The 18,206-nt window shown below is 43.9% G+C and overlaps 1 protein-coding gene across 1 annotated transcript in view; it reads left to right on the plus strand.

The window, feature by feature from the left end:
- The first annotated feature begins 1,363 nt into the window (after positions 1-1,363).
- The window catches only part of shisa9a (shisa family member 9a), a 389,884-nt gene continuing 373,041 nt past the window's right edge, over positions 1,364-18,206 (plus strand). Inside the window, exons 1-2 of the mRNA XM_070856738.1 lie at positions 1,364-1,887; positions 16,651-16,775. Coding sequence (XP_070712839.1) covers positions 1,364-1,887; positions 16,651-16,775 — 649 coding nt within the window. The remainder of the gene's footprint in view (positions 1,888-16,650; positions 16,776-18,206) is intronic.

Below are 18,206 nucleotides of genomic sequence, written 5' to 3' on the forward strand. Positions count from 1 at the left end.
CAACCAGAAATTCAGACCTGGTTTGAGGCTGGATGTTCGAATGACGCCAATACATTTGTATCCCTCTCTGTGACTTTTTAATTTTCTTCATTTTCAAATGCCCCTAGTGATGACCCTCCCCCCCCCCCCCCTCTCTCTCTCTCTAGCAGCAAGTTTTACTGGGGCGGGTGCTGACTGCTTTCCTGGCAGTGTGTGAAACAAGGTCAGAGCTGTGGCCAGTGGCCCTCAGACCGCGAACCGCAGCAGCGGCGCAGTGGCAAACTTTGAAGCCAGCAGTGTGATCAAAAGATGTTGGGAGCGAGCGAGCAGCCGCGGCTTTCCGCAACCATTTGAACAGGCGTTAACTCCACGTGTGCAATGTGTTACACTTCAAATGAAAGCTCAGTGTGACCCGATACTCTCTGTGCAGCTTTAATCCCCGGAGTGAGAATGTTTGTTTACCATCTTCTCTAAAAGTGGCGGCTGCGAGTAGGTCCCACACCCGAGGCAACAGGAGAGGCTTTCTATTTTAAAAAAAGGAGTAATATTTCAAAGTTGTTTGTTAAAAAAAGACTAAATACCTTTGCTGCGTAAACACCTTGATTTATCGCTGGCTGCTGAATGGAAATACAAATATATCCCGCCCTCTGGATCCAGACATTGCCCCTTTAATTGCCAGCCCCCCAGCTCCATTGGCTGGGCTGTGGCTGTGAGGACCACATTTAGTTGCTCGGTGCTGTTTCCAACACGCCGTTAAAGCTACAGGCTCCCAGTTCAGTCACTCGAGCTGCCGAAGTCCTGATACTCATTTTCTGAATTCAGCTTCGACCACCCGAGCAATAGGTGCTTAACCTGAGCGACACGGAAAGGCAGAGGTGCGGATTTCTGCCAGGCTGTTAAATCCTTGCCTCCGGGGTGGGGGAAAGGCGAAGGGACAGACGGAGTGCTGCAACTTTAAGACGACAAGGTCCATTGGATCGCGCTGCTCTGCTGGACTTGGGCGAGCGCGCTTTGGGATGTGTGGTGGGCTCCAGCTCTGGCGGCGCACTTGGAGTGGGGATTGTTTGGGGAGCTTCAGCCCCAGTCTGGCCGCCGATGGCATCTGAATTGCAGCCCGGCGTTACTGGGCTGCTGCATCGTCTGGCTGTGAGCGAAGACAACTAGAAAAGCGAGCAGACCTCCCCGAGCCGCACGGCTTGCAGCCACAGGAGCTTCCCAGGTGTAAGTTGGACATCCAGGGCAAGCGGCAACTTGAGCACCCCCCTCCCTCCCTCCCTCCCCAACCTGCGCAGAGGATGCGCCACTTACTCCTGCCCGGCGATACGCCTGCACCCTGAGAGCGCAGATTCCGCTCTCTGCTCTCCCAGAGATGACAAGGCAGACGATGAGCCTCCGTCTGATGCGCTACTTGTTGCTGGACCTGTTGGGCTTGTGGTGTCCTATCCCGGACTGCATGGCCCAGGGCAAGGCCGGCCAGCAGCTAGGGGGCATCCTGGTGGTCTCCGGACAGAACACTTCCAAAGAACCAGGGACCCCCGAACTGCCAGCCACCCCGGACCGGTGCCGGGGCTACTTCGACGTGATGGGCCAATTCGACGCCGCTTTCAATTGCAACACCAGCATCTACCAGTACTGCTGCGGGACATGTGGGTACAGATACTGCTGCCAGTTCAAAGAGTCCAGGCTGGACCAAAGCATTTGCTCCAACTATGACACCCCGAACTGGGCGAACGTCGGCAAGCCGCCCCAGCGACCGGATGATAATGCGTTTGATCACACCAGGGATAAAACAAACTTGATCGTCTATTTCATTTGTGGCGTGGTCGCTATCATGGTCCTGGTAGGTATCTTCACCAAACTTGGACTGGAGAAGTCGCAGAGACCTCAGCGAGAACTGAATGTTTCCAGGTAAGGAGCCTTTGTGATCAGTGCCCCCTCACTGTCTGTACCCAGCACAACAGGTGGCCATGGACCCGAGCCCGTCCCAGGCAGCAGACTAGCTCAAAATGCGAAGGACCCAGTATAAATAACTCACCATTCCTCCCGCGTCCCCCGAGGGATCGGAGTAAATAGATGATTATTGTAAAAACCGAAATCATAAAAGACCTGCAATAGTAATCGCAGGGATTGGGGGGGTACCCGGGCTGGTTTCAACACCCAAAGCACAACAACACAACAGTGGTATCACCTGTGCAGGAATCTCCTGCCCGTTCACTGACTCTAGAAAACCGGGATGCTCTGGTTAGCGTTCCATTTGTATCCAAGTTACTGCCGTTTAAATATGATCTGTGCACACCGGGCATATGCTCTCCTTGAACGGTAACAATTGGAGCATGGTATTTTCAACTGCGCTTTTATATTTAAAACTTGCGATTATCTCAGGAATACTTTGAGGGGAAACAATTAACGGGACGACAAACTTGCGTTTTCCGAAATTAGTCTGAGGTTACAGATCGCTCAGCCAAATGAACTTTTTTGTTGTTAAATCTTGCGAAAAGGCAGCTGTCCGTTGCTGGGTCTAAGCACAGATATAACCAAGGTTATACTAAAGGGACAGCGCGCTCCATAGGGACAGACCTGTTGCTCTGGCTGCACAAACAGTGTCTACCTTGGCTTCGATACATTCACAAAGCCCCTTCGCTCCAGCAGCCTCGATATTTTAGGGACAGAATGCACCCGGTATAAAACGGTAACAGTGAGAGAGTCGGGGTACATCCTGCGGTATTTCCCAAATTTCCAGTATTGAAATGCAATCCGCAGTGCTGCTGCTTTCTAGATAGTCACAATCATGGCGAACAGTAAATGTGCATAGCAGAGAGATGATGAAAATCCTTCTCATTTCTATGCCAGTTATTTCTGTCCAAATGAGCAACACGCGAATATGTAATGTATGTAACATTCCCCCTCCATTCCCATGGAGTTATTTGCCGAGGCACCGCACACATCTCCCTCAATTCATGAGGCTTCATTAAACTACATGGAATTAAACTGGCGCATCATCTCTTGTCGAAAAAACCCACCCGGTATTTCAAGAAAACATATCTCTGAGCAAAACAATCTTCCCATAGCATCGTCTGGAGGGGAAAACCCTGTTAAATAGCGAGATGTGCCGAACTGGAAAAGCCATTGTGAAATGTATTGGAGACCAAGCTGAGCCCAGGATGTACACCAGCCGCCACATAGACCGGCGCAGATAGTTCACAGTTTGCACTTTGTTTTAACGGCAGTGCCACCAATACAGAGCTCGCAATACGAAGCGTGTTGCCTTGTATGTTTATTAATCAGTGCAGTTAATACTTCAACACAACCAGCACCACTCGCACATACACGCAGGAACTGTTGTGCGCCAATGCCATGGTTATCTGGACACGGCGTGTCTGTGCCCCTGGACATCTCCTGGACCAGTGCTGCTGGATACACTTGCTGCAGCCAGTCACTGAGGAAGGGACGAGTGAAACTTCCTATTTCGGACAATGTGCAATTGTCCGTCAGATAAGCGCCAACCGTCACACATACAGCCAGTTGAACTTTCCTGAAGTCAAGCCCCGAATGCCGCTTGCTTCAGCGAGCCGCTTTAAATCTTTCATTGCGGCTGGTGAACTGTTGCTCGGATCTCCGGGAATTGAAGGAGCGAGCCCGAGGAAGGCGCTGCGATTCTCTCGGTGTAAGCCCTTCACGAGGGATCCGAGGAACAGCAAGCGGGTATTTTCAGTGTAGAGCTGCACTAGCAATATCTCACCCCTAACACTGTCCAAAGCTTTTACTTCATCCATCCAGAAATACACTACAAACCCCCACCGCCATTGCAGCATCTAATTGTTCCTTAAATTATTTTGGGGGTTCACTCCACTACTCTAATCCATTCCATCTGACGGTCACGGTGTGAAGAACTTCATAGCAGCATTAAAGTTATTGTTTACTAGTTTGAAGCTGTTGTGACCCTTGTCCTACACATGAGAAGTCCCCAACCTCACACAAGTTAGGTTTCCAAGTGAGTTAGGCGATCATTACAAGATCCTAACACCTGGAGCAAGCTCTGCCTCTCCAAAGAAAACCAAATAGTGCCGCATCCAGCAGGTAGCGGGGCAGCACTTCCAGGAGATCCTGTCACCACATCAATAAACAGAAACATGAAATCATTCCACATACATCATCCACTAGATGGAGTCTATGTGTTAATCTGTAAACTATAAATATTACTATAATAATAAACATCAACTCCACATGACTTGCTGAGTATCTAGTGTGGAATTGAATTATTCAGTCCAGGAAGCTCCATGGTCCACTATCTGCTGAGGGCTGATCGCAGCCTGCACCTAGTGGGCACATTGCAGTTTGGCTCACTGTGCTTGGGCAAAGGAAGGAAAAAATAAAATGGGTTCCAAATCGTTACAATGCACCTAGCCATTGGATATGATCTTTATTCCGTAGTTTTTCTCTTGCACTTTCTAACATCTTCCCAACATGGTGTATTCTCCCAATAAGCAGTTTGCACTATCTCCCACTTTATTTCGTAGAATCATAGACTAGTTACAGCACAGAAGGAGGCCATTCAGCCATCGAGCCCGTGCCAGCTCTCTGCAAGAGCACTTCAGCTAGTCCCACTCTCCCTCGCCCTTTCCCCATAGCCCTGCAAAATGTTTTCCTTCAGGTACTTAATCAATTCCCTTTTGAAAGCCACTATTGAATCTGCGTCCACCACCCTTTCAGGCAGTGCATTCCAGATCCTAACCACTCGCTGCGTGAATAAGAATTTCCTCATCTCACCTTTGTTTCTTCTGCCAATCACCTTAACTCAGTGTCCTCTGGTTCTCCACCCTTCTGCCAATGGGAACAGTTAAATCTATTAAATCTCCTCTTGACCTTCTGTGCTCTAAGGAGAATGACCCCAGCTTCTCCAGTCCATCCACATAACTGAAGTCCCTCATCCCTGGAACTATTCTGTACATCTTTTTCTGCACCCTCTCTAAGGCCTTCACATCCTTCCTAAAGTGCAGTGCCCAGATTTGGACAAATAATCCAGTTGAGGCCGAACCAGTGTTTTATAAAGGTTCATCACAACTTCATTGCTTTTGTACTCTATACCTCTATTTATGAAGCCCAGAATCCTGTAAGCTTTTTTAAAACTGTTTTCTCAACCTGCCCTGCCACTTTTAATGATATGTGCACACGTATCCACAGGTTTCTCTGTTCCTGCAACCCCTTTAGAATTGCACACTCACTCAATACCCTTTCCGGCCTTCATTAAATTACACATAACTGACATAATCATAACTAAATAACCCTCTAATTTCTCCATTCTAAGGAATATGCCAATAAACACTTATTTGTGGCCATTGAGTACAATTGGCTGGCAATATTGATACGGTTTTCAGCTGCCTTTCCACTAGCAGTTCAGTGGGGTTGTATCATTTGTCAATCACATGGCATGTTAATTTAGCAGAACTAAATATGGATCTTTTAATTTTCTTAGACCCTTTTATATTTTACACCCATTTCTGCTCCCCCATACTTAAGGTTGTTTATAAGCTAAGTAAAACTTTCCTCTTTCTGGAAATTAACATATTCTTCCATGAGAATTGTGCATGAATGTTGTCCATTCTCCAACATTACTTGTTCACGTATCCCATTGCAAGCAAATACATTATTCAATCCTGTCACCATGGCCTGAGCTGTTGTTTTGGTAATTACAGTGATCCCGAAACACTGCGAAGTAGTCTACAGTGTGGCGATATCTATCACTTTGACATTTGAACTGATTAGTTTTGACCTTTTGAGAAGGGCAATCTGGTAGAACAGAATGAATCAAGGGTAGAACTAAAATTTTGTTGCTTTTTTGTGAACTTCGGAAAGCTCGTAATGATTTGTCCAAGTTATTTGCTCAACCCTGATCACCATTGATGCTGCTTGGATAATTTTTTGCTTTTTTGGATCCCGGGCTGTCCAATCAAATGGTTCAGAGTGCACTGATGTAGGAATCACCAAATAAGTCCCTTTTAATAGTAACCCCATCTTGAACTGTCCGTTCCTCTGCCACAGCCCAGTATGGTATCAGTCTGTTACCTAGCTCTGATTTTTTTCCCCCCACCAAAGTTGTTTACTTGATTCCTAATCATCTTGCAGATCTCATCATCATTCCTTGATTCCTGTAATCAATTTGCTGTCACTGCAATGCGTCGTAAAATGACAATCACATATGATTTTGTCTCTGGAAGCTCGATCTGTTCTATTTCCTTTAACTGAAGTCTGCGATATTCCTTGCTGGGACGTTTACAGTAGGATAATCCCTAATCCATATGAAGATGCATCCACAGAGATAGGTTTCTCTCTTAAGTGTGCGTGAGGTACTTAATCCTTTTTTAATCTCTTTGAATTATCCCAATCAATCGCTACTCCATATTTATGTTTTGGTTTTGCTCAGGAGGTCCCTTCAAGGTGGGGAGAAAGCATACTTATCTAATTTACTATTCCCAGTAAGGGACAAACCTCACTCCTATTCATAGATGAAGACATCTTGAGGGTAGTTGAGTTAGGAACATAGGAACAGGAGTAGGTCATTTAGCCCCTCGAGCCTGTTCTGCCATTCAATGAGATCATTGCTGATCTGTGACCTAACTCCATATACCTGCCTTTGGCTCATGTTCCTTAATACCTTTGGTTAATAAAAATCTATCAATCTCAGATTTAAAACTAACAATGGATCTAACATCAATTTCCATTTGGGGAAGAGAGTTCCAAACTTCTACCACCCTTTGTGTGTAGAAGTGTTTCTTAATTTCACTCCTGAAAAGGTCTGGCTCTAACTTTTGGATGATGTCCCCTTGTCCTAGACTAGCATAATTGACCCTATCTATTCCCTTTTAATATCTTGAAAACTTTGATCAAATCATCCCTTAACCTTCTAAATTCTAGCGAATATAATCCTAATTTATGTAATCCCTCTTTGTAATTTAACTCTTGGAGTCCGGATATCATTCTGGTATACCTTTGCTGCACTCCCTCCAAGGCCAATATATCCCGCTCACAGTACTCCAGGTCTAACCAGAGCTTTTCATAGCTGCAGCATAACTTCTACCCCTTTGTACTCTAGTCCTCTAGATATAAAGGCCAGCATTCCATTAGCCTTTTTGATTATTTTCTGTACTAGTCTCTTTGGACCGCCACTGTTTTTAGCTTTTCACCACTTAGAAAGTACTCTGTTCTATCCTTTTCAGGTCCAACATTTGCATACATTTAAATCCATTTGCCACAGTTTTGTCCATTCAATTAATCCATTGATATTCCTTTGTAATGTTATGCTTTCATCTGTACTATAATGCTGCCTACCTTTGTCATCGGCAAATTTGGATATGTGGCTTTCTATGCCATCATCTAAGTCATTAATAAATACTGTGAATGGTTGAGGCCTCAGCACAGATCCCTGTGGGACACCACTAGTCACATCCTGCCAATTGGAGTACCTGCTCGTTATCCCAACTCTCTGTCTCCTGCAGCTCAGCCAATTTCCTTACCTGATCAATAATTTTCCTTCAATTCTGTGGAATTCTACCTTAGTTAACAGTTTCTTAAGTGGGACTTCATAATGTGCCTTCTGGAAGTCCATATAAATAACATCCATAGACATCCCCCTGTCCAATGCTTTAGTCACCTCTTTAAAAAATTCAATCAGGTTTGTGAGGCATGATCTACCTTTCACAAATCCATGCTGGCTCTCTCTGATCAGCTGAAATATCTACTTTATTATCTGCAGAATCAGTTACATGTCCCAGAAATTTGATTCTATTCTTTAAAAACTTATACTGATCATTAAATTAATTCTGCTTACATTTTCTTCAACACATCATGCTGTTTGGATATTTCCCTTTGCTAGAATATTATGTGTCTGACATGTAACCCCTTGGCAGCCTTCCAGGAGCATTGACATGTGCATCTGGAAATGTTCTGAATTTCATCTGACCGATGATGTTATCAGAGCAGATTCTTTCAAAAGATAGATTTGCCACAATTTTAAGCTAATTTTGGGGGAAATGTATTTTTCTTCTCCAACGGTGCTGGAGTCTGACTGAGGGATTGCATGACCTCCTTTTCCAACAGACACACACACAAACCTTGGTCAAATTCACACAGTTCAAACTTGGCTGTTTGGTTTATAACTATTATTACACAACAGTCTGTAGTTTCCTCTGCTCTTGATATGTCCAATTTCTCCAGCCTCTCGTTTCAATTTTCTTCACAGTGGAATAGAACGTTTTTTCGGAACTGATACAGAAAAGATCTTTCAACAAGCTTAAGCTTAGTGTGATGTTCTCTTGTGAGCTTACCTAGGCCTTCAAAAAGCTTAGGAAACTCCACTTTAAAGTCCTGTTGTATTTTTACTATATCTACCTGAGATGGAAGTTCAAGGGTTTGTATAGCAGGACATGTTAGCACCGCATCTCTAAACTCTTGAACTGCGTATTTTTTGCCAGAGATTTTTTGTTTATTGAAGATAGAAGGCCACAAAGCACCTTTGTACACAAAAAGCATCATGGCCTGCTTTATATGTAATTTTATTCTGTTTTTTGAGTTGTCTCATTTCCTCTTCATCGTGTTTAACAATTGGTTACTAGAGAGACAGCTGTCCTTGTGTCGTGTAAATTTGAAAGTCAATGTGGACTTTTCCAACAACCAGATTTACTAATTGTGGGTTTCACCCTTTTTTAAATCATGGCCAGAAAATCATTTTTGTTTTCTTGACCACTTTTTCTTTCTGACATACAGCTTTGAACTTCCCTTTTCCTGATAATATGAGGCTTTGCATCTCTACCAGGTATAAATATCTGGCATATATTCAGAATCCTCCACTTCTTATCATCGATTATGTGTTTCGTAGGATCTTTCTCTCCTGTATCTCTATTTAGGATTATTCTTTGGTCTGGGATTCTTTCCCTGTCTGTTGTGATCCTCCTACATTTTCAATTGGCTAATATTGCTCCCCATCCTTCATTAATCCTTATTAATTAACTACACTCTGTCTCTAAATAATCCAATTGTAACATCTAACAGCCTCTCATTCCACCATGCAAAGAACTGCATCCATTGTGTTGAGCCCGACAGTTTAGAGCTGTAACAAAACACCATGCCAATTCCCCTGTCTTCCTGCTTTCTCTGATTGAAATTAGATTTTTCAAAATTAAGTTTTTATGCCCCAGATAATGTTTTTCATTCTATCTAGTACGGTTTTATAATTCCCCCAAACAATTGAAAGAAAGCAAAATATCTTTAGGTTTTTCATTTTTATAAAACATAGTGTGTTAACAAAGTAATTCAAATTGCTTTGTCTATTTTGACCATTTTTGTGGCATACCATAATGTAATATATCTAGTGCGCTAACTTGGAAAGAAGCTATTTTTCTGCGCTTTCAAACTGTTTCTACTCTTGCTGATACTTGTGCCTTTTATTTCCCATGACTTTAGCTCCCATCCAGTATATCTTTTAGTTTTCCACCATCTCTGAATGATTCTTTTAACAAAATTCCCCCACCTTAGTGTATTTGGATTGTATTAGAATAGATCCCATCACAAGGTACGAATAAAACAGTCCAATATGCTTCATTTACCGGGCTACCTTTCTCCACAAGTCTGATGTATCTTTCCCTGTAACCAATCCCCATCGGTTTGCACAGAATGCCCTTTATTTATGCTTGTCATCTCTTGCTCTCCTGGTCATTTTTTACACGAGATCTATAAATTTGTCAGAACTCGATAGCTCTAAACTTCAGCAAGTACTGCACAAAGGCAGTTCCTGGGTGAGGGCAGGCTTGACTGGGACTGCTCCCACTCTCAATTAGCACACTGACATTCATTGTCCAGATTCCCAACTGAAGATGAGCCACTGAGGCAAGAAGTTGACTGCGGAACGGCCTCCCAAAGTGAGTCACCAGCTGCAGGAGAAAAGAGATCAGGGGAACAAATACCTTTTCTTTGCTTGTGGTATATAAAAAATACATTTGGCTGTGTAGCTAATGATGTATGCAAATGACACTTACGATGGCATGTCTGAGGCCTCCTGAGTTATTAGTCCTGATCTCAACAGGATACATTCCTTAAACATTAGGGCTGATTTTAACTCGGGCAGCCCTTGGCAGCAACGGGTTAATCACAGTCCGAAACTTGGAGTGCTGCACTTTCTAGTGTGTATCCACTCTTGCCGGGGCCTTTACAAGGGCTGAGGGAGCCGCCTCAGTCGGCCTGTTATGAGTACTGATCCCCAGTGCAATAAATCTTTGGCCTTTCAGAGGGATAAGTCACTCCCTCATTTTATTACCAGAAAGAACAAGGAGTCACATAATGCATTATAAGAATGCAGTTATACACTTTAGCTGACAATTTTTATTATAAGTCATATAGTACCATTTTTACTTCTTACTACTCCTTAGGGCCAAAATTGCCCCTTCCCTTAAGGCCTGTTACCGCCGGAAATTGACTGCCATGCTGCAGAGTGCAATGGCTGCCGATTTTTCGTGTAATGGCCACCATTTTGAAAATTCCGCTCCTGCGGTATCCCGGCGGTGACTCGCTCCCTCCAATACAGCTCCGTTGCTGCCGATCCATCCGAAGTGTATCATCAGAGCGCGCACCACCGATATTCCCCCACCCAATGGTGAATTTCTGCCAAAAATTCTTGCTGCCAACGCTCGGTGCCAAGGGCAGCTTTTTCTGCCGGTGCACTGAGCTTGGAGTCCTTCTAGAATGGCGGTGCGGCTCCCATTAAAGGGGAGGCCTGCTGCCACTGCCGCCATGTTTGTTTTTTGTCGGCCGACAATTATGCCCCTGGGTTTGGCCAGGCCGTCAACAGGCAGCCTGGCACCCCCTCTTGAGGGTGAAACCCTCCCTGGTGGTCCAATGGGCCGAACATAAATAATTGTGCAGGCTTTAAATGAAGGAAAGAGCCGTGGTGACACGGCACTGTGATGACATCATCAGCGCTATGCCGATGACCAACAGCGGCGACCATTACACCCTTTTCCAGTGGTGGGCAATTTTGACCCCAGTGGTGCCTACATTCTTACCAATACATTCTCCTAACCTCTTACTTCTAAGAGGTGCTTCCTCAGTGACAGAAGGTTAAGAGAATATTTGCTGAGACAATTCTGCTGGAGCCTCCAAAGACCCAGGTCACCCTCATCTCAGTGATGTTGCTGTCCCTGAAGGAACAGCTTACCCCTCTGTCTTGTTTGTACTTGCAAGGGTTGCCAGGGTCTAGCACAAAGCTCCTTCATGTGCTGCCATTAGTGGGGGCTAGAAGGAAGGTACAGAAGCATCACAATCCTGAGAGACAGAGACATCTGTTACTAGACTTTATAGTCTACTGGTGGTGCACATGGGTCCATTTGGCAAATGGTTGGTTGGAGAACAGAACTGAATAGTTCTAATTAAGTGTTGAAAACCCTGGATTATGGTGCTGTTATTCTGTGTCTCACAAGGAATCTATTGAAGCAGTTCTAACTGTCACTTTGGCAGCTATGATTCCTTTAGGAAATCCCTCCTGACATTGTGGGGAAGAATTCGGGAGCGCTCCGTTTGGGTGCTAACATTTGATAGTTGGAAAAATTAGTGGCAGGCATTAGTGATGCTCAGCTTTCTGCAAATTGGGTGTTAGCGCTCCAGGAAGGAAGTGGAGCGCTTGATTTAGTGCTCCACTTCCTTCCTGCAGCGCTAAAGGACATAGGAGGGGTGGTAGTGGTGCAGCACTGCCAAGATCCATGGTCCTTCCCTCATCGCTGCAATCTCTGCATTCGGACCAGTGAGCTGGTCCCCGACAGCAGCCATGATCCGGCCTGATCAGCCCCACGCACTATAACAGAGTGATCGATTGCAGCCGAGGAGAAATGGAAAAATTGAAAATAAGCATTTTAACAATTTTCCTACTTACCTCGGCAACATCCCCTTTAACGTGCACCCCTGAAGTACCTAGCTTCCCGAACAACACCTCCTGCAGCTGTCAGTGTTGTCGCCTGGTGATGCACATGACAATGATGTCAGGAGATCGTGGCGCAATGTGTTACCACCGCCGCAAACCTCTTGGCCAATTTAGCAGGAATTGTTCATCTCGGCGCGCCCGGTTGGTAAGTCCTTAGTGCCCCGTTATCGCCCCCCTGGAGGTGATAACAGGAGGGAACATAAGAAATAGGAGCAGGAGTAGGCCATTTGGCCCCTTGAGCCTGCTCCGCTATTTAATAAGATCATGGCTGATCTGATCATGGACTCAGAAATCCAAATACACCACATCCACTGGTTTCCCCTTATCCACCCTGCTCGTTACATCCTCAAAGAACTCCAGCAAATTTGTCAAACTTAATTTCCCTTTCATAAAAGGTGATAAGGAGACCAATTTCTAGGCCTTTGTTACCGTACACATCTCTTGGACTAGCACGTTCCCTTGCGTGTTCTGCACTGACAAACCTCCTGCAAAGCATTACAGATGTGTGTAATGGACTCATATTTATCCACTATCTCCATGTTACAAATTCAGGTCATAGAATCTTCGAACAGTACAGCACTTGAGGCAATTTGACCCATCGAGTCTGTACCAGATCTTTCGAAGAGCAATGCAGTTAGTTCCACTACCCTGCTCTTTCCCCATATCCCTATGATGTTTTCTTCTTCAAGTATTTATCCAATTCCCTTTTGAAGGCTACTATTGAATCTGTATCCACCACTCTATCAGGCAGTGCATTCCAAATCCTAACCACTCGCTGCATAAAAAAGCTTTTCCTCATATCGTCTCTGGTTCTTTTGCCAATCACTATAAATCTGTATCCTCTGGTGATCGACCCTTCATCCATTGGAAACAGTTTCTCTTTATTTACTCTATTTAAATCCTTCATGATTTTAAACACCTCGATCAAATCTCCTCTTTGCCTTCTCTGCTCTAAGGAGAAGAACCTCAACTTCTCCAGTCTATTCATGTAACTGTAATCCTTCATCTGTGGACCTTTCCAGTAAATCTCTTCTGCACCCTCTCCAAAGCCTTCACATCCTTTCTAAAGTGTGGTGCCTAGCATTGGACACAATATTCATGCTGGGGCCGAAGTAATTTTTTATATAGTTTTAGCTTAACTTCCTGGCGTTTGTATTCTATGCCTCTATTTATAAAGCATCCCCAGGTCACTCTATTCTTGCACCACCTTTAAAATTATACCATTTAGCATGTATTGTCTCTCCTCTTCCTACCAATATGTGTCACCTCACACTTTTATGCATTGAATTTCAGCTGTCATGTAGTCTCCTGGGTACAGCAAATGCTTGCCACTCCTGTAAGCAGTCTGAGCATCTTGTGTTTCAGTGTAATGTCCAATATCTCACTATATATGATATTCTGACCCAGAATGTAACAATTGCACACCCTAGTGATCTGTCTTTTTTGCATATGCTCCCACATGCCTCTCCAATCTTTTAAAAGATGGATGGAGAAAACATTTTGTAAGACGATATGAATTACAATTACAATTAAGTTACTTTGTTTTGCTTGTAGAGCAACAGTTATGGATGGAGTCAGTTAATCCCATCAGTACAACTTGTCTTTACATAATAATATAAAATAATAAATAGGCTACGCTTTCCCATATCAGTGCTTGACATGTATTGCTTGACATATAAAACAAAATCATTTCTTACTATCCTCTTGAGTTCTCTTTCTGAGCTTGCTGAAAGTGTGCCTTTTTATTTAAAAGTCTGACTGAACTGCCTGTACCTCTGTCTCTGTTGTTTTAATCAGACAGAAGGGCCCTGCCATGTGCCCAGAATGAGACCCCTTCCAACACAAAGGTGTTGGGTATTTAGCGATTACTGAGACAATTATTGTTTACAATCTTTGGGGAACAGTTTCAAAGCCGAGTATATTAGTATTTTAATCACCTTTTTTTGACTTGTATGAATGCATTTTGCTTTAAAACATATCCCTAAATCCTTTCTGTGGGAAGATAGTCAACGAATCCTGAAACATGACCCACCACCACATGAAAGAAAACGGTCTCTAAAATCTGAACATGAGATCAATGCTCCCTGATCATTTGTCTCTTCAAACTATGCCCTGCATAAGGTTGCCATCATCATCATAGGCAGTCCTCAGGTTACCAACCTACTCCAGGCAGTTGACATCCAACTTGCCAATCTTGCACTGCCTCTCCAATGTGTCTGCCAAGGAGTTGTGGGTACTTAAGGGGCAACCCTGCCCTGTGAGGTCATTAAACCAGTTCTGACATTTTATTGTTATTCATGGGATGGACATGGTGACGTTGACTGCCTATGACTTACTATGCCATCTCCTTCCATATTGCTGGCATCAGTCTGATGAACTTCCAATCGGGTGCCAAATAGCTGATCCCTCTTTGCTATTGTCTTTGCCAACAACGTGTCCTTGGATTTGTCAGAAAATTTCTGGGTTATTACCACTGCCAGACACCTCTGATCCTCTGCTAGTTCTCATTTCTGTTCTCTGTCTTCCTCAAATTTAAGTGTTTCTCATCCTTTAGTCAGCTGCAGTCTTTTAAATGCTCTAGTCAAATTGTGTTTTCTTCCCTCCCAGTGGGGATTAAGGGAGGTCAGCCTACAGAAATCAACTCTAGCAGGAATATTGCTGTATATCTGCCCTAAATATCCAATGAGCTCCCTTCCAGGAACATGCTGTGGGTTACTGGCAGTCTCATGTTGATGGGTGGAAGTCCTGCCCTGCCAGTTTATAGGTGAGGACATGATGGCAGAGGAAATGAGAAGATGTAGGCAGAACAGTTATATGTTGAGCACATTTCAAAGTTAAGAGATGGCCTTGCGTATGAGAGTTTGCTGAATAGTTCTCACAGCCAGCTCCGAATTCTGTTCTACAGCCTCCTGCGGTTTCTCTTGCATCTGGAAGCTTTCCTCTTCTGGTGCCTCCATGATCATGACTTTTTGCAGAGAAAAGATGTATATCGTACAACACACTACCACAATCCATGAAACTTTGGACGGGTTGTATTCCACATCCATCAATGCACCTAAAGCACTGTTTCAATATGCCAATGGTGCACTTTGGTGGATGCATGCTCTTCATTATATTGGTGTTCAGGTCTTATCCTGGAATCCTTGAGGCTTGATCGTGCAGGAGTCACCCCGAGACATGCTTTTGTGGATCAAGTATTGGTGGAACCATGGACTTCCTTAAAATGAAGGTTTTGTGACGAGCTGTCTGCAAAGCTCACATTGACTTGTGTAATCCAGCATCAATAACTGCAAGCGAGTTGAGCATTCAAGAGAGTGGAATCCTTTCTGATTCATGTACCTAGTGGCTTGTGCAATGGAGCATATGAGGGCACACGGGCGGAATCTCCAACTCCCTGTGTCTTCAGGGTTTTTGCCATTTAGTAAAATTGCATAGTTTTCTCGTGTTGCTGCCAGAGGTGAATGAAGAACAAGATGAAATTTCTTGCTTGAGGAAACAAAGCATTTGTACCTTGCTTTATTCATCTATACAGACTGACTATCCACTAACCGAAGTCATCAGTGGCACCTTGGAATGATTCGGAGACACGAGGTTAAGGGCATTGCGACTTCCAAAACCATTGGTCGTGCCTGTGGACGAGTTTGGCTGCAAGTAACCTCGCAACATACGGCACAACTTACTGATAGTTTTGGGTACAGACCCCGTCAGTTAAAGTGCCCGCATTTAAATCGGGAATAATAGCACTAACCGTTTCCATTTCCAGTATAGTCAATTACAAAATCGGCAGAAACTATTTCGTGCAGAAACAGGTGTTCACTCAGTAGTTCGCACCTCAATAAGTACAATTGCTCAGCATTGACTGCGGTAAGTAAGTAAATCACACCATACTAAGGTCAGAAGCACAAAGTCGCCGGCAGATAGTCTTTAATTTCCACTGTAGTAGGGCTGCCACCACCTCTACTTTCAACGCTCTTTCACATAACATCTTTTATTTTTTAGCTTTCTGACTACACGCCCTACTGACATTAAATCTAACGGATTGATATTTCAGTTCTTCTAAACATCATGATTGTTGCGGATAGCGGGGATAAACCGTCCAGTGTGTTTAGCGGGAAAACGCAGTGGCACCATTATGCCCACTATAAGCGGCCTTGTATTTCTCTCGGTTTTCCAGTGCACTTCCACTTTGGCGGCGGTGGGGGGGTGGGGGGGAGGACTTGGTACCCCGCCCCCAGAGCAGCAGCCTCCATGGTGCCCTGAGTCAGGGGGTACCCTAGATGTGCCCTTAGTGGCACGGGACCTGCAGCGATCTCTAGGTAGACTGACCTTCCTTGATCCCCTCTGGCAGTGTCAGGATGTCCATCCCACAGCTTTTCAGCCCATTTATCTTTCTACTAACCAATCTATTTATTTTAAGAAAATGGAACAATTGTGAAGAGGTGCAGTACATTGATAGACACACTGACTTAATGAAATATCTTTTGCCATAGTTCTGATATTGTGTACGCCTGTGCAATACTATTTTTCAAGAAGATAGCTCGTCAAGTCAGTTGTCCGAGACTTGGTTTTACTTAGCCCGATGAGTTTGCACTGCAACAATTTTAATGTCACAGAAGCTAATAATGTGGACCTGGAGGATGCTTTATTCACAGACCTGCATGGGAAATGAAGGGCTTCTTTAATTTCTTAGAAACGTTCTCTCTTTCCAGGGCTCTGACTGATGTTCTGAAACAACAGGGTCAATGTACCGCCAATCACGTGGAAAGAGATGGGAAGGTTGCAATTCACGTGCAACATGAAAACATGCAGCCTACAAGCTCGAGGAACAATTTTGGTAAGCTTTACAATTTGACAGGCTTGTGTGGAGCAATTATGGCATGATTGTTTAGTCTTTTTGGTGATGTCTTTCCTGAGATATACTTTAAAAATGTCATCCTAATACTTGGATTATTCTCATGTCTTAGTTAGGAATGCAGCTCCTTTAGCCTTCTACAGAAAAGTAAATGGCATGCCATTATTTTACTGAGTTTTGCTCTAATCTTTTCCAATTCTGAGTTCCAAAATGGCTGCTGTCAAAAGCTGACAATCAACCAGGCAGGCCATAAGCTCATCAAATTGTGACTGAGATACTCCAGAATCTTGACAGTCTCACTTCTAGTTCCCAGTCCGAATGACTTCTGATTCTCCTCTGAGTCAGACTCGAGTCTCACATTGCAGTTTTGGTTGGATGGTGGGTAGGGAGGGAAAGAGGCAACTGCTGAAGAAGGAAAGAAGAGCCATAGAGATAGGTAAAAGCAATCGGATGGATAACAAATCTGGTAAGTTTAGATTAGTAGTTTCCAAAGTAAATTTGGTTAAATTTAGATGGCTAATTTTTCCTGCATGGTGCAGACATTTTCCTGTTAATTCCTTGGTGGCTTTTTTGTATGAATCACCGTGGATCAAAATGTCTAGATAGTTCAATTGGTTCCCTACTTTTACTCGGTGTGTTCTTGTGTATATTCTTGTGTTTTATGATGTATGTCTAAAGGAACATGTAATATGTAAAAAGAAAAATTACAAGACATTGAAGAAAAGGTATCATTTATAAGAAAACTCTGATCTAATGACTTGTAAATGCTTTCAAATTAAATGCTTTGTTTCTGTATTAAGCCATCATATCGAAGTTTGCATATGTGGATTTTAATAGAGCCTGTTCCCCATAAGAGCAATCTAGAATTACCATTAAAATGTTCTCTTAGCATAAATTGCTGTTGTGAGTTTTTTGCCTTCCCATTTGTGCAATTTGAAGGCAATGCTGTAGTACTCTTCGGGGAAGGGGAAAGTCAACTGCTCGTGAGTGGAAGCTATTAGAGCTACTGCTGACTAGCTATAAACACACAAGCTGGAATTTACTCGTATTTTGTCATTTTTGTGGCACATCCCCATCCACTATGAAAGGTTCTGAGGTCAAGCTCTGAAATTCCCAATGGCCATTCCTTTGTTTGCCATTCTAATAGAGGAGAAAGAGGATGGAGGAAAGTCAAGTGAGGAGGCACATGATGGGGATATGTTTTAAGATAGTATGCCTGCAGAGCATTTACAGGCCACACAGGTCTTATGTGAGAAGCTCTGTGTTAGACAAGTGCATTTTATCAGAGAGGCAACAGGGGATCTATTGCATGGTGGCCCACAGCCATGGTTATCTGTGGTTGTGATGGTTACAGCTGCGCACAACTTTTATGCTACTGGCTTATTTGAAGCAGCCATGGGCGATCTGTGCAAT

Source organism: Pristiophorus japonicus, chromosome 15 (assembly GCF_044704955.1).
Source record: "Pristiophorus japonicus isolate sPriJap1 chromosome 15, sPriJap1.hap1, whole genome shotgun sequence".
Taxonomy (NCBI): Eukaryota; Metazoa; Chordata; class Chondrichthyes; family Pristiophoridae; genus Pristiophorus; species Pristiophorus japonicus.